The following is a 17,257-nucleotide window of genomic DNA, read 5'->3' as shown; positions in this document are numbered from 1 at the left end:
TTAACACTAAGCATTGAGCAAGATGAGTGGATAACACTGTAGGCCAAGTACTGTGCAACACATGTTGGAGCTAATACCAGCACCTCCTGCTGGCTCATCTGCAGAGACTCAGAGGTAATTGGCTCAGGAAGGGGGGAGTGGGAAAGAACAACTTTCCAATCACCTTTCAGTGAAAAGTCAGAGAGGGCAAAAACTGTAGCCAAGGCACTCACATTTTTCAGATGCCTTATTTATGTTGTGGAGTATGTAAGAGGTCTTTTTTTTTTTTAAACATAATGAAACCTCCTATGCACCAATCAGAATTAGAATTTATCTAAATCTCTTTTGTTGCTTGAACGTCCCATATGAGATTTTTTTTTTTTTTTCTACTGATTCATGTTGCTGGCTGTGGCAAGAACATGAATCAGCCTACTGAACTGCGTGCCTCTTGGGACCCCTGGATTTGTTTTTAAAGTAGGATCAATGAGTTGCTGCCAGATGTGTACCGTCTCCCATGTTGTGATATTACCTGATTTTCCTCTGCAAACAACATGACAGCAACAAACCTTCCAGAGCCATCAAAGAGGCGTGTAAGATGCTGAAAAAAATGTGCAAAACTTCTAAGGTCGCTGAATTATTCTATGAAAATGAAGTTGACTATGCTCTACTGTCAACATGAATATATTTAGGTGATTTTATGACTCCGTCACCTTAATTTCCTTACCATTTTTCTAACAGTGTCCCTTCAAACTGCAATGTAGGTGCAGAGTCCCCTCACTGTAGTTTGTAGTAGTAGCTCTGCCTACCATTTCAAAAATGACATGGCAGATAAAACATCTGATTATGCCCTACTAGGTCAGGGAAAGGTTTAAGTGTTTATTTTATGAAGGCTGAAGTAGTTTCATGTGAGGTGCTGAAGATGCTCACCAAGGAACTACTGATAATAAACACACTAACATTTATTTTTTAAAGCTCCTTAATCCATTCTAAGGTCAGACAAGGTTTTCCTTTTTAACATTTAGCCTCATGTTTGACTAAATACCCCCGTGTCTGTGTGTGTTACTGCACAGAAATTGTGAATTAACCACACCTTCAATATTGTGGCCTGCTGTCTGTATGCAGCCCACACACTGATTAAGGGGAAGTCATTTGTCAGTTGCATACATACTTGATGCAGGTCAATACTTTTATTGTTGCAAGATTGTCACCGATACAAAATCTTTTTAAAAAGATGCAAAGTAAAAGTCATCATTTTATTTGCTGACCTTTTCTGATTTTTCTGGGTTTTCATTGGACTTTCATAAAGAATAAATAAAATCCAGCGTCAAAACATTTTGGTTGAGCTATTAGCTCTGCTATGAGCTAATAAAGCTGTGAGTTGCACTTGATGCTACTGTTCAAATACCACACCGAAATATAAGGAAGCAAATTGAAATCTAATAATTTATCATTTCTGCTTCGGACTTCAGCTGTATGCTGCCACTGTGCAGCCGCTCACAATGCAAAATATAGAAAGGAAAAGTAAAGGTGTATATATATATATATATATATATATATATATATATATATATATATATATATATATATATATATATATAAAATAAAAACTCCTTGGTCTTTTTGTAATTCAACCTTGGAGGAGAAGTCTAAATTCTTTCATAATTTGGCAATTTCTGCACAGATAAAACCTGATTAAAATTCTATTAAAACCTCCGTTTTTTCTAAACACAAAGAGAAAAATACAGCCTAACCTGAAATGACAGAACTCAAGGAGAATCAGCTCAGAGTCTTTGCTGTGCTCCCACCTTTCAGAGTTAGTTCTGACTCACTGGTCCATACCGTCCCAAGGTATTAGACAGTATGGACCAGTGCTGACCTGAAACTTGTATCAAGACAGGCAGAAAAAAACTGAATCACACTCGGGGGACAACAACAAACAACTGCTCAGAGGTGTGTGAGCCCATCTATCAGGTAGCTGACTGTACGATTGCTCTCTGTTGCTAATGTTGCAATGAATCAGGCTGATGTGTTAATTTGCTAATGCACACTTAATGAGCTAAACATGACACTGACATACGGGGGGCTCCGTTACTGTGCTTTTCTCCCACAGTAACCAAGTATCACTTCAGTAGCGAGATGCAACCTGAGGATTCCTACCACTTAGCATGCAATGCACAGAACTGTTCCAATATTTATGCTCCAATATTATTCCATCAAGCAGAAGCATGAAATGATTGGTGCCTAATTTATTCTGTAACATGAAAATGACCCCAAACAAGCAGCCAGGAGTGAACTATTTCCAGTCACAAGGAGAACAATGAATTCTGCAACAGATGGTAGGTCCCGACAGAGCTCTGATCTCGGCATCAATGAGTCAGTGAGGGATTACATGAGCTGAGGGAAGCCAGCGAGACTCACTAAATCCATGGAAAACTGAAAAAGTTCTCAGAGCAGCACGGAAGAACCGAAATTCAGCAGAAGCATACCAAAGGGAAACAACTAATTACTAAAGAAAAAAAAAATCATACCAGTTATTCATAGAAATATTCAATAATTTAGCAACTGGCATATGTACGGTAAAGAGGTAAACATCTATTGTGTGTTAAAATGTTGGTAGTTTAGTCGGATTTTGATTAAAATCCCTTTTTCACCTGTAAATGGTGCTTTAAATAAGTATTAGTTGGAGGGAGAGAGACATTGATATAATTTACAGTAATCAGATCTCTTAAACCATTTTTGGAGCCCAAATATCTGGTAAAGTTAGCAAGAAATTCCAGATTCTTAAATCACTATTTTTTTTTCTATTAACAGGCAGAAAATATAACTATTATTAAATCTAAAGATGAAAATATCTAAGCAGTCTTAGCAATCAAATGTAAGAAAATGAAAAAAAAAAAGTGCTTTGTGACTTTTTCTCCCCTGATAAATCATCGGAAAGTTGCATAAAATTACTGTCATAAATGCTAAAAGAATTGTATTTTTCAGGTGGAAATTGAATCGGCCACGGATTCTCAAGCTTGCCACTTCCCAATCACATATTTCTTTGTAGAGCTCAACAGGCCAAGGACGTTTGACAGAATCATTTGATGTCCTATCAAATCTTCTTGAAATATATAAATATTACATGTATATTTGTATTCTCTGCGCCCAAACTGACAAGTTTCTTCTGAACTTCTCTCCAGTTTACTTGACATTCCCCTGCAGTGCAGTTCTTTCCTATAATCAGTCACCATTTAGCACAGCAGGAGAGCAGAATCCCATGAATAAAATCTTTTCATGCAGAAAAGAGTTGAGAGAAGAATGACAGAAAAAAAAAAAACAGCACCTTTTTGACATCTCGCTCGAAGGCCAGGCGTGAATTTATGGGTGTGATGTTAAAGTAAAAAACCAGCACAACCCAACACCAGCTGCGATATTTGGAAGATAAACAACACAAAACAAATATGTTGTTTTAGAATTGCAGGTATCAACTATAGCAACATCTAGTTGAGGAAACTGGTAACAAGCGACAAATTTGGTAACTGATATATACTGTCAGCAATGTGTCATTTTTTGGCTAATAACAGCTTGAGATAACTGGTTGTAGTTTGCAAAAACTCTCTGACCCGTGTCCAACCCCAGCCCATTCTTCTTGTGCAAATCTCTCAGGCTTCTTCAGATTTGACGTCTTTCAGGCATAGAAGCTAATCTTCAGTATACTCCAGATTTTTAATGGGACTCAAGTCAGACCTCTGAGCCAGTCAGTCGGTAATGTTCATTACGGTGTTGCTGCTAACCGCTTTAGGTTTCTTTCGATATCTTCATACGATTTTTCATGATTCCTTCAATCTTCTCAAAATCCTCAGTTCCAGCCGTACTGATGTCAGCTAGCACCAACACCATATCCTAAGGGTTGTGAGTACAGTGATAATACCATATAGATAAGACTTAAAAGAGAGAAACCTCTAGCCATTTTTAAGCTACTTTTGAGAGCTAGAAAAACAATATTGTAAATTAAAGGGTCCGTTACTTCATGAACTCCAGACAGGTTATCCAAATAGATCCTCTTCAATAAATTTTGCAATTAGAGCTTTCTATGGACATATGGTTACATTTAGGTGAGGGGAAATTAAGATTTAGCTGTTTTCTAACTTATGAAAATCAACAAACATTGAATGTCATGTTCTCTTCACAATTTTTAAGAGTAGCCAAGATAGAGGACCGCTCTGGCAAGTTATACCAGTGGGAAGCAAGAAAAAATCTTTTACAAAAGAAAGATATTGATGAACAAAATACTTCAGTAAAATGTTTATTCATTTTAAATGGTTCAAGAGATTGCAGCAACAGTGATTTGCTAATTACCGTCTAATGCCTTGGGACAGTATAATTATTTTTCCATCCATCGTCTTCTTCTAATTGGATATCTTTCACTGGGGTCCAGTTAGGAATCCTAATTAGGCCTCACCTAAGCAATACTCTTCAATTCATTGTGGGAGATACAAGTGTCCCAAATAACCAACGATATTTCACAAAAAAGTTTTCTGAGAAATATTCTTGAAGTTAGGAATTTTTCCCCCTTCTGACTGAATGTGTTCAAATTCTAAGCTTTTTTTCTTTTATTTTTTTTTATTGTCAGATAATTCCACTGAGATACAATAATCTATTTCAAGACACTTTCCAGTTGTTGCAGTAAACGTATTAAAACAATATTATGTTTCTTCGCTTCAGTGCTACTGAAATAAATAGTGGTTGCTTTCTTTCTCATTGAATTTATGTCATTTTGATTAAACATTAGTCCTCAAAGCACATGAAAAAAAAAACCCATTTGGAATTAACCAAAGCCAGCATTGAGCACAGAAGCAACAGTAGTAGCTGTCAAAGTGAAAATTGAATCCAGGAAGTGTCTCATCCTTGAAAGCTCCTGTTATACATCACCTGCTCTGTGCTTCATCTCTGCGTCAACTGCATCCATTTATTAAATACAACCACAGTACAGAGCGGCGCTCCCACAGGGCCGCATATTAACACATGTAACTGGCTCAAATGGAAAGAACAGAACAGCAGGTACAAATGTTAATGACCGGGACAACGTTTGACCTACCGATGTACTGGTTCCACTCTGGATCCAGATCAGCTTGATTTGCCAGGCAGCCCTTCATCACGTTAAGGCAGTAATTCTTGCAGGGTTTTACTCCCGGCAAACCACGACAAAAGGGACAGTACAGCATTTTTGTCAGCCCTCGTATACAAGCTGGAGTGCTGTTTACCTGCAAGGACACAGAGTACAGGCAGAAGCTGTCATTAAAGTCTGCATGTGCTCTGGGAGACAGATTATAACCGTAAAGAGCAAATTTTCTCAGATTTTAGTGCCAAAAACAATCTGACAAATAAATCCCAATTTGTCCTTCAGTTGTTCCCAATAGCGGATGTGTAATTTTGAAGTGCCATTTTTTTTAACCTTTGCGGATAATGGCGTAGGAAGAGGAGCAAGATTAGATTGTAAATAGGAAGCAACTTTTTTTTTTAATGAAAATATGTAAAAATGCAAATGTGGCCGCTCATTGACCACAGCCTCCTGTGTCGGATTAATTAAAAGTGATAGTTTTGGGGGGAAAGGGCTGTCGTCGTGGGAAATTTAATTGAAGCCAAACTTAAAGGAATTGAGTGAGATGGGGAACACAACTCACCCATCTCAGTTGGTGACGTCCTCACTACCTATATTTTGTCACAATAACTTATTCATTGATACCTGAGTTCAGTGTTACATATATTTTCGGTTTGCTCTCAGCTGCCTTGTGCTCTTGTTCTTTCTTTTACACTACTTTAAAAACAAAAGTCTTCATGAACTTCTCAATTTCAGATGAGGAAATTAATGTAAGTACTTGGAGCTATTAATCTGAATATAGCTGAAAAAACCTGGTTCCAAAGACCTTTTAATCACAATATGTGGCTTTTAAATATACCAGTTTACCACAATTCATATAGATGTTATTTTTGTATTATTAGATTACAGAACATTTAAATACCTGTGCACCCAGTTCTGATATTTGTTGTATCATAAATCAAAGAGGGCAAATATCAACCATAATGAAGGCTGATATATTTTGGGGGAAAAAAGCTGTTTATTGTTACTTTATCTAAACATACCTTTGTAATCATGTTTGAAATCCCACTGTTCTTCTTTTGCAATCCTTTCAGCTCGTTTCTTATTTAGTGGATTTTGCTTATTGAAACAACACCTGAAACTACCTCCCATCCCATCATATCTCGTTTTAGCAATAGCTGGTGATAAAATACAGGCAGAGTGGGAAGGTGCTAGGTCCTTCTGTAAAATAAAAGCAGCAAATCCATAAAAAAAGTTTCCTCATTAAATGCTCTTAAATTTGCAGCGAGAGAGCTGCATGGACGTTAGACTTAATAAAACACAGTGGCCTTACAACTCCAGAGATGACAGTTTCTGTGAGTTTGCTTTTGAACAAACTTATGGAAATGCATGTCTTCAGACAAAACCATTAACATGGACAAAGTTCCCACATTTCACACTTTCTAAATAATTGCACCTCTACTCCTATGCAACTTGTATATGTTTTTTTCCTCACCTCTCTGTAGCAACTTTTTTTTTTCCTCAGAAAATAAGGTACTTTTGCTTAAAATGTATCAAATGCTTTCTCTGGCTGACTGATAACCATAGCAACAATATCTGGATTTATTAATATTTTTATGTCTTCTGAGAGGCCTAGAAGAAAGCAAACACTTATAACACACTGAATGAGTGGTGCTTCCAATTAGCTGATTCTAATCAAGCTACTTAATTAGGTTGTTTTCTAGAAAGAGAAAACCTCTCTCAGCTTCAAAACAAAATGTTTAAGAATTTTCTAGATTGTTAACATTTTTGACTGTTTTAGTGTTAAATATAGAAATAAGCCAATTTGATTGATCTGCCGATTTTGGGCAGCTTTAGAGAGAACATTGTTAAATGGTTATGTCTAATTGTGTTCGCTGCAAACATGATCACAAACATCTACAAGGAAAATATTCAGGGAATTCAAGTTAAGCTTTATTAGAGCACTAAGCTGCGTGTAAAATTACTGTTTTGCAAACTGTATATCAATATAAAAATCTCTGAAAGGGCAAATATATCAGCTGAAGTTATACAACAGTTTTAATTAGAAAGCCTTATGTTTTAATGTTAAGATGCAGAGGGCCAGATGCTTGCAGTGCTGTTGAGATGGCGTGCAGTGGGCTTGCAGCTATTTTCTTTACTCTATGAAGCGACAACCAGCTTTTTATTCTGCATTTCTCAGTGTGAAAACTTGCTTCTCAATATTAGAGGCTGCTGTGCTCCTACTTTTCCGTTGCTCCTTTAAAAATTCAAAAAGTGGAGCTATGAGCCTTTTATGTTCTTCGAGGAAGAGACGCATAAACAAGTAATGACGTTAATTTGGCTTTTGTTGTCTTCTACAGAAATGCACTAGTTTCAATTTGTTTTGGTCAAATTCCTGTTATGCATGAATACTTTGACAATGATAAAGAGGCTTTTTCCAAGGATAATGCTTTTTATGTTAAGGCTGTATGACTCTGCCTTCCTGATAAGCGTGGGAAGATGAAACATGAAAACATTTGCTACAAAAGAATGTATAATCATTAATAGGTTAAATGGCCCTGCTCCAAGAAAGCTTGTGAGGAGCTAACAAATCATCCGTAGAAGCTGAAATTAAACGTTGATCTACCCCCTTTTAAATCCAGTTATAATAAATGAGAAGATTAAACAACTAAATAAATATAAAATGAAATATTTTTTTCAAAGTTGGACACAGCTGTTATTTTTTTAATGGACCTTGCAGAAAAAAAAAAAAAACTAAAGGTCTTATAATGTGGTGAGGTTTATGCTTTGAGCTATGCAAGAATTAATAAGGAGAAGTGGTGTTATGGCCCTTAGAAATAAAGATAGACTCTAGTTTAATCTGTATAGATTCTTTTATCCATGATTCATAGAGAGGCAGCCCTATGTGTCTCCATGCAGAGAGACAGAAACAATTTCAAAATGCAATGCAGCTCTTTGCATTTTGAAACTGCAGACCATTGTTGAAAACAGATAACTATTGTTTTATTTAGTATAAAAATACAATTACTATATTTATGTTTAGTTTAAAATGTCCCATCCAGAAAGTGGAAATATGTTTAAAATATTAAGCAAAATTGGCAAAAACCAGTTTTGGCAGACCAGAACTTGACAAAGTTTGGAGCTCAAACATTTTACCCTCAACTTAGATTATTTATTTCTAATCATGAACTGAAACAGTTAATGCAGGCCGACCTAAATAATAATCAAATAAGACTTTCTTTTTTTTTTTTAAGGATCAAGGTTATTTGATTTTTACTCCAGATATGCTGTTGGTTCTCATAATTGCCTCTAGAATTCAATATTGTTGGTTTTTTATTCATAAATAAATTCTTCATAAATTCAATCAGATTTTAAAAGTGTAGGATTAAATTATGTGCAAAATATAAAGTAGCACCTGTAAAATCGATATCTCCAGTGGTCTAAAAACCACAAGAAAAAAAAAAGAAAAAATGTTCTAATTAAAAAAGGATTTTATTTATTATCATATATAGGATTTCACATGATAAACCACTCAAATTCAAAGTATCATTCAGCCGTAAAGTGGATAGAAACAAAGCAAAAATCAGTGTGGAGTGCATTTGTATTCTGCCTTCTGTACTCCGATTCTACTGTGCAACTTACTTCCCACATAGAGTCCATCTGTGATTAGTTTAATCTGAGTGTAAATTCTTTTGACGCCTCAGAGGTTTTCTAGGGAACGTCAGAGAACAGATTCACAAACAGCTTCACCCTGGAGAAGTCAATGGTGAAACCGTTTCCCCTCCAAAAGTAGAAAGAATAAATGCATCCCTACCAAAACTATCACCGTAGCTGATGGGTACCTTTCTTGCACGGCCTATCAAATAAGACAATATGGTGGTAAAATATGGTGGAGGCATCATCATGAAGTGGGCATGCTTTTCTGCAGTGGGGACAGGACAAAGGTCAGGATTGATGGTAAGATAAATACAAGGGAATGCTGAAAGAAAACCTTTTTGAGGCTGAAAAAGACTTGAAAGTGAGACAGAGGTTCAAGTTCAACTTCCAGCAGAGCAACGACCCAAAACATAGAGCCAGAGCAACGAGAGAATGGTTTAGATCTAAGCATTTTCATGTTTGCAAATGTCCTAGTTAGAATCCAGACCTAAGTAAAACGGAGAATCTGTGACAAGCCTTGAAAGTTTAAGTTCACAAACTCAAATAGTCAAAGATACACTTCACAAGACATGGACTTGATGGCCCTACCAAATATTGGCATATTGGGATATAAAAGCAAACACAAGTCTCACTTTTCAGATTTTTGAAAATAAAGAATAAGTTAGAACCATACTTTCAGGTGCTCTAAAACACAAAATCTACAAACATACGGTATAACTTGTGGCTGTGACGAGACCAAACGGGAAAAATGTAAAGGGGAATGCATATTTTCCAAAGCACTTTGTGGAAGCTGTAGCTGCAGTTATATTTTTCTCACTTCTGCAGCAGAAAAGAAATACAAGTTCGACATCACCCTCTCTAATTCGGTGAACTGTAAATCTCTGCAGCAATAACCTGGCTGTCCCGTCTTGGTGGTACCGTGAAACGGTCGCCTCCAGCAGGGTGTCTCTTTTCATTATGCTTTCCCTCAATCTGTCATGATGAGTTTATACGTCATGAATCAAAGGGGCTGCAGTCCCAGACACCTGACCTGCATCCCAGGGTCCCGCTGAAATGTCAAGAGGTGAAGTCGGGACATGCTGGCTCGGTAGGAGCGTGGGGTGTAACCCAGTAAACACGTGCTAACAACACATCCTCTGCGACTGCTCCTAAATGAGCCTCGCAACTGTTACTGTAGAGGGGAGGTGAAGCTGAAGTGAAGGAAATATCTTTTAGGTTCACCGAGTTCACTGTGGTGAGGACAGGCTGAAATGAATCGTGGATTATGTGGAGAAGAGCAGGGTATCTGCTTCCTCTTCGTCCGTACGTCTCCGATAATTGAGGGTTACAACATTTCCACTGGCCTCTGCTTCAACTGTACAAAGGCTCGGTTAATATTTATTATATGGCTGATAATTGAATTGAAATGATTGTTGGGGGCGGGGGGGTCAAGTGGGGTAAACAGAACGGCTTGCAGCGTATTGAATCATCGTTTCTTTCAAACCTTAAGTTGCCTTTCAGAAACAGCTTTGTTGTTGCTGAATGTGACTTCATCTAAGGCTTAGCCTCTTGCTTTTTCTTTTATCTAACTTTTGTAGGTAATCAGAGCTGCTCCAATCCCAAGGCTGTGGCACCAACACTATGTTGCATCAAACTGGAAACGACTCCAACACCATGATTAATGGCTTTTGTATGCCGTGTGAACAAATATTAGGCGAGAGAGCAATAAACCTTGATAGCAGAAATGCTTTTCTCTCCACTTTTATTGTCGGGAGAACTCTCCCGAGAAATCCACACACCCTTCAAACCTGTTTTCCAGACAGGGACAGAACAGGCTGCTGTGAGTCTCCCATTTCCTGGAGATGATTACATTAAGAGCGCACATTAGTCAGAAAGAGTGCAGGAATTCATCGAGAAGAAAGTTTTTAAGCATGTATTCGTTTAGGATAGGATTTTAATTTCATTTGGGGTCAGATGGTAAATATTTTCCACCCGACTGAGAAACCTAAATCAAATTCAGTCTCTTTAAGGCGACAGGACAAAGCATATTTGCATTCATTTACAATCAAGTAAAAATTTATCTCAATTAAACTGGTAAAGAACTTTACCTTTGACACTCTCTGGGCCACTTCCCGACCTACAGAGAGTCCCTGGACGAATGTGCGTGCAGCGATGAATGCACGGGTAACCTGAGCCTTGAGCTTCTTGGGAACATCTCCAAATGGCTTGAGCTCGTCCGTGTACTTACTGATACACTCCAGATAGTCCTCAGTGATGACGTACTGGGAGTTCAGCAGCGTGAACATGCGCTCCAGCAGCCGGGACCAAAAGTCATTAAGCATTTCCTCCAGATTAACATTCCCTCCCGTGTAGTAGCGCTTGAGCTCGGCAAACAGGTTCTCAAAGACCTCCGCGTTCTGCATATAAGGCTTGCCGTAGGTCCTCACAAACATCTCATTCAGGGACCGCTCCGTGTTCTCCAGAAGCTCCAGGAAGAATTCTGGGATAGGAAAAAAAAAAAAAGAAAAGATGGTCATATTCACACATGGAAAAATATGCAAATACAGATTCATTAAAATGACAATAAAGTGTACAAAAATTTAATCCAGATATGCAGATTAATAAAAAATGCACAGCACCCATCACAATTACTACCATCCATTTATGTGCATAGCTATTTCTCATTGTGTATAATTTCAAACTAAGACTCAACTTTGACACTCAAATGTGAACAAGGCAGCAAACACATGTGCAGCTTTACAACCATATTTTTTATTTCTTTTTTACTCTGAATCAAACCTAAAAGCAGAAGTGGATCCTCCTGCATAACCAGCAAGGATGCAGCAGCGGCTTCTGAATGGTAAGTCAACAACGAAACACTTGACTTTTACAGCAGCCTTTGTACAGACCCTTCACTTGGGTTGCTATGTGAAAGGTTGCGCTTTGCCGAGGTTGCTAAGTAACGGGGCAATGCCTTGGCGATTGCGACTTCACAGTCGGGAGGTTTATGAAACCGTTTTTTTTCCAGACACCAAATAACGTCAACTTACTGCCAGAAAAAAGTGAGATTTTTATTTGTTTATAGAACCAGTAGAACCGGAAAAAAAAAAATAAAATGTGCAAAAAGTGTATTTTGTGTAATAGATTCCATTTAAGTACGGTAGAGATTTTTTGTTTCTCTAGCAAATGGGCTTTGGAGCTTTAGCTATCGTGCTTTACATCAGTGACTAGCTAAAACGCCAAGAAGTTTTGAATTAAAATGTGGTGAATCTTTTTTGTAATGAATAATGGGCTGCCATTGTAATTAAACAGGATAACAATAGAAAACCTGTGGCCAAATCAACTCAGGTGATGGTTCATTTGACACATCAACCTTCTTCCACGGCCATCTCCACTCTCAGCTAAAACATATAAAAAGCTATGAGGGGAGCTGAAGAAAACAGTATGAGAGAGGATCCAGGACAAATCTGTCTTTCTGAATAATAACTACCAAGTCATGATTTTTCTGGGACCTAAATGTTTTTCCCTTCCATTTAGCAAAATGTTGCAAATTTAATTTTAGTAGCTATGTATAATGTTATTTTGTAGATTTGATTGGCATTCTTTTTAAAACTATTTAAAAAAAATAAGCTTTCCATTCATTTCGACTGATTAAACGTACAAAATCCACAGGGGATCAAATTATTTTGTCTATGCAATTTTTTTTTTTCAAAAGTTCCTATATGTTCCCCTAAAGTTTCAGCTTCATTTGCCGAGTTCCTCTTCCTGCTGCTTTTATTTGAAGATTCATATTTTCCTCCTGCCTATGATCCTTCCCTCTCGCTCCAAATATGAAAAGAGCTTCCACAAATAGATACAGCTGTTCTCCATATTCATACAGCAAAACAATACAATGCACCACCATGACAAAATCTCTGTTTTTATAGCATCTTATGGGGAGCAGCATGATGTTTTATAACACTGACACACTCTGCCTGGCTGTCCATGTCCCTCTGTGCCTGGCTTTGTTCCCCATTCTTTGCCCACCTGACAGCATCATAAAACATTTTATAAGAACACCCTTTATTTCATAAAAAAAGACTTTAGGCACAGTGAAAAAAGAAAAACTAACTCTTTCTTCTCTAACCATTGCCAAATTAATCCAAATTTGTGATAACTGTTTCTTTTATGTATTATTTCAATACTTATAGCAAGTGTGTCAGAACATGTCCATCTCAGCACCAAGTGCATATGTATGAAGCAACATGTTTTTGTAATAAAAAATTCTCAGTTTTCAAAATGTTTTGGAAAAAGCTGCAAATAGTGTAGAAAACAAGTAAAGTTTTAGCTGGTGGAAATATGCTTGCCTAGTTTTGAAGTCCAACACATGCTTAAATATGCATTGATATTGGTCATTTTACATTTCATAAATAAAAGGTTTCTTGACTCTCAAACTGCTTTCCAGTTCTTGTTTATTGTCTTACGGTTAACCATGATGAAGTCACAAGGAGAAAATAAAAAATCAGACATGAATCTCCACCACCACCACATCCTCAAGTTCACACTGGGGGACTTGAATGCCTCCCCAAGCCAGATGACATTTATAGACCCTGATGATGAGTCTAAGTGGTTTAAAACATGGCTGTCCATGGTGTGGCCAACATCCAATTGGCAGCCAGCAGCAGGATTTTGTGTGGCCCTCTGACCATAAAATGCCAGATCAGGTGATTGATGCAACTGGACTCTTTCATTTTTTGTCAAGATTTTTTTTTTTTTTTTTTTACAGAAAAATTAAAATTGCTAGGTACAAGAAAATGTTTTTTTTTTTTTTTTTTTTTTTTTAAGCCAGTCTTGTGTTTTAAATTTAACTTTACAGTAAGGATGCAAACACCCATTGACATTTACTCAAAATCAGACGATAGAATAACATACATCCTGTACCTTTAGCACTATAAACGGCCAACAGCCACTTACAGTACGCTCACACTGCTCAATAAATCATCATCATCACCTTTTCGTTTTCAAAGTTCTGCCACAGAAATAGTTCAGAAACATTGGAGACTTCCTTCATGCTTATGTAAGTGTTGTCATCCATCCAGAAAAGTCTTGCCAACAGTATAAATTTTGCAAAATTGGATGGTGTGGAAGAGAGAAACGATTGTAAAAAAACAAAAAAAAAAAACATGTTGATAACTACAAATGAACCTTATTCTGTTGCAGTTTTAATTTTTAAAAAAAATTTACGTTGCAACTTCAGACTCCTCCTTTCTTTGGCCTTGGCAAAAGAGACACCACACTAAAGTTAGTTGGGTTTTATTTTAAGTATTGCCTGGTAGATATTTAAGGCAAAGAAAATGTTGCAGTTACATCCATCAGCCAGCGGCGGGCTCATACACATGCAACTCTTTTGCAATCTGGATGCAGAGCGATGAACATCTGCTCTGACTGCAGATGGGAAGGAGCGCAGCGTGCCACATGCAGGCGCTTTGGGACAGGGTCCACTGCTGCTCCTTAAGAAGATTAAGAACAATATGTGCTTTCACTTCGGTCTCCAAGTGCCCCAAAACACCAAGAAAATGGCTAGATTTCCCGCTAGTTCCTTTTATTGAGAGAGTTGCTGGCGGTATCGGATTACTGGCTACGTGAAAAAGTTAAAAAAGAAAAACTTTATAGGCAACACTGATCCAACAGAGAATTTAAATAGAAAATTATGTCAAGACGTAGGACATCCAAGACATACTTCCTTTCTTAATTCAAAATACGATTCTTAGACATAGATGAGGAGTGTGAAGCTTAAATCACTCACATTTATGTCGATGTCCTGGGAAAATAATACTATTTTTTTAAGTTTGCTCTCTGCTATGCTGCAGCTAGCAGAGCCTGTTGTGAATGTTCAGGCTAGTTAGCATGACAGCGAATAAATGATTTTCCTGTAACGGTAAGCTGTTTCTCAATCTTTAGCATATTGAGCAGCGAGTACATGAGGTTGAATGACAGCGCCAACACTCTCTTCCTCGCTCTGATTGGTTGTTTTTGTTCGGGAATTGTGCATTTCTTCAGATGTCAATAGCAGCTCAGGGAGGAGATGCATCTTTTCACAGAATTGAACAAATATGTAAAAAAAAAAAAACAAAAAAAAAAACAACATTTTCTATAAAAGTTGCATACTGCAGGTTTAATGTGACACTTAGTCAAACACACATTAATTTAATTAATCACTGAGGTATGACATTTATAGTTCTGGAAAAAAACAGAATTGCTTCATAGCTGCATTAGGTCATCCTGAAATGTGTCCAGTAAAGTGCATTGAGTGAGTGCACTGAAGGCATGTCAGGCTTGGCTTGGGAGGTGAAGTAGGACAGGGCTGCAGAGTGATGTGACCATGTGGGGGTTGAGTTTGGACTGCAGCAGTGTTTAGGTGGGTGGTGAAAATCAGTGGTTTTATTACCTTCACCATTTTGAATTTGATCACCAAATGTTTAGGCTAAAAATCTCAATAATGATTTGAACTCCTCCAATATAAAGTAACCACCCGTCAAACATATTAGTGTTGTCAGATGCCCTCTGTTCATCACCAACTTTCTTGTATTACATAGTATCGCCAGCAAGTTTTTTCTACTTGCTGCTGCTTGTCGTGGACTAATAAGAAGCAGAATTTTAGTGAACAGTTTGATTCCTGTGTAGGCGACAAAACAGGACTATTTATGTCACGGTCAACATGGCCATGTTGGCTCAAAATGTCTCATGAATGAGACAAAGTCTACCAGACAGCTCATGCCATCAGTTATGATGTTGCTTTATTCTTGCTCTTCAATGCACTCCAAAAAAAAAAAAAAAAAAAACGGATCAAACTTTCCTCACCAATTTTGGCAATCTATTCAAGCTAAAAGCATCACACTATATGCAAAATCTCCCGTTTGCTGCTCACTACCTGTTAGATTCTTTCCAGTCCCTTCACCAGCCCAGCATCCACCCATGGGCTCTATAATTAGAGAGTTTCTAATTCCCTGGCATGGAGTGAGACATGTTCAGTGGGAGGAGATACTCACCACTTCAGGAAAGCAGCATGTAACACGGAACAATGAGCTCTGAGCCAAGACGACAAACCTGAACTTATTCTAGACAACAAACCCAAACTCATTTGAATTGACAGCAATCTCTATTTTATATTGTAATTTCTTGGGTTTGACCTGTCTAAACTCTTTCAGATTATAAACTAAAGGTGAATGCAGATGAAAAAAAAAAAAAAAAACAGTGGAAAAAGACCTTTCGATCAGCATCATTAGGTTGTGGCAGGGAATGACTACATTTTCTTGCAGGCCTCACCTGATTGACTTCTAAATAAGTAAAAGAAAACTCATCTGGAACACAACTCACAAAACACTTTTTGTTATATTCAACTGTTTGCGCCGCCCCTTGATGGAATGGAAATTTGGGTAGAGAGCCACATCGCCCATGAGCAAAAAGGCCATTGATTTCATCAGCCAATAGAAAGACTGTGATAATCTATTCATCCCCTGGTAGGGGGAAAAGTCCAACACACATATTTAACATAGACTGTTACATGTTAACATAGCTCTGTCCTCATCTCACATAATGTTGCAGTATCTGGCTGTTGTAAGTGATATCACACCTGGCCCCTGGTCCCAGTGTGATATCACAAATCACGATGGGGCCCTGTGAACACCAGTAAGAGAGCCTCGTTTTTGTGGCCATATCATGGAAAGATCCTTTGAGCATCTGAACTATGTAACTGCCAGGATTTCATTGGAGTCAGCCTCTTGAGTAGACTAATAAATTTTCTGCGACTACCACTTTTTTTTCTTGAAGTGAGAAGGTAGGTCACATTTCAACCCCACATGAGAAATTCACATTGCAGCCAATTATCATAATGGTCCAGTCAAAAGTGTAATGGATTTAAAGTGGTCATTATCTCCGAGCAATGCAGGTGAAGAAAAAAGACATAACTCTCAAATTATATCACAAATCACAGTGGACTAGTTTTATCAAGAGAACTGGAAGAGAAAGTGTGAAAAAAACAGTCTCCCGTTCCTGGATGTATGACACCTAATATAAAATGCTAACATGAATGAGAATGTATTTATAGTAATTATATAGAAACTTAGATTCCAGCGGCTCCTATATTTGCTTAGCAGGAAACTGATTCATCACACACAATTAGTCTGAAATGAAGTTGATACGTTGTCACAAATAATTATTGTCCATTTCCATGTCGTATCGGGTTTAGTACGTTTTAAAATGACTGCAGTAGTTCCCCTGGGGAGCTGATAAAATTAGCTTACCTTTTGCTATGCTTTTGTATCTTTCATCGCAGGCTCCTTTTGTTTTACATCCAATATAAAAAAGAACAGCACTAGAATGAACTCAAGTAATATTAAATATGCAGAGTTTCAAACATTATTTGTGCCTTATTGATGAGTTTTACTTAATAGGATCAGTCAGCAGAGCTGGGGGATATGTTAAATGAATAATGGCAGCTTCTGAGAAAAGTTCACTTAAAAATAAATAATTAAATTTAAAATAAATTCAGTGCAGTCGTTATTAAATTTAGAAGGAAAA

At 37.5% G+C, this 17,257-nt stretch overlaps 1 protein-coding gene across 1 annotated transcript in view; it reads right to left on the bottom strand.

The window, feature by feature from the left end:
* LOC106922911 (glypican-6-like) overlaps positions 1–17,257 on the bottom strand; it is a 98,571-nt gene that overhangs the window by 46,237 nt on the left and 35,077 nt on the right. Inside the window, exons 3-4 of the mRNA XM_014995676.2 lie at positions 10,807–11,198; positions 5,060–5,225 (exon numbers count right to left, since the gene is read on the bottom strand). Of these exons, the coding sequence (XP_014851162.1) occupies positions 5,060–5,225; positions 10,807–11,198 (558 nt within the window). The remainder of the gene's footprint in view (positions 1–5,059; positions 5,226–10,806; positions 11,199–17,257) is intronic.

Source organism: Poecilia mexicana, unplaced genomic scaffold, assembly GCF_051168715.1.
Source record: "Poecilia mexicana isolate PSO_F unplaced genomic scaffold, ASM5116871v1 scaffold_2, whole genome shotgun sequence".
In the NCBI taxonomy this organism is placed as follows: Eukaryota; Metazoa; Chordata; class Actinopteri; order Cyprinodontiformes; family Poeciliidae; genus Poecilia; species Poecilia mexicana.
The sequence above is the reverse complement of the archived record's forward strand: the minus strand, read 5'-3'. Positions and strand labels throughout refer to the sequence as shown.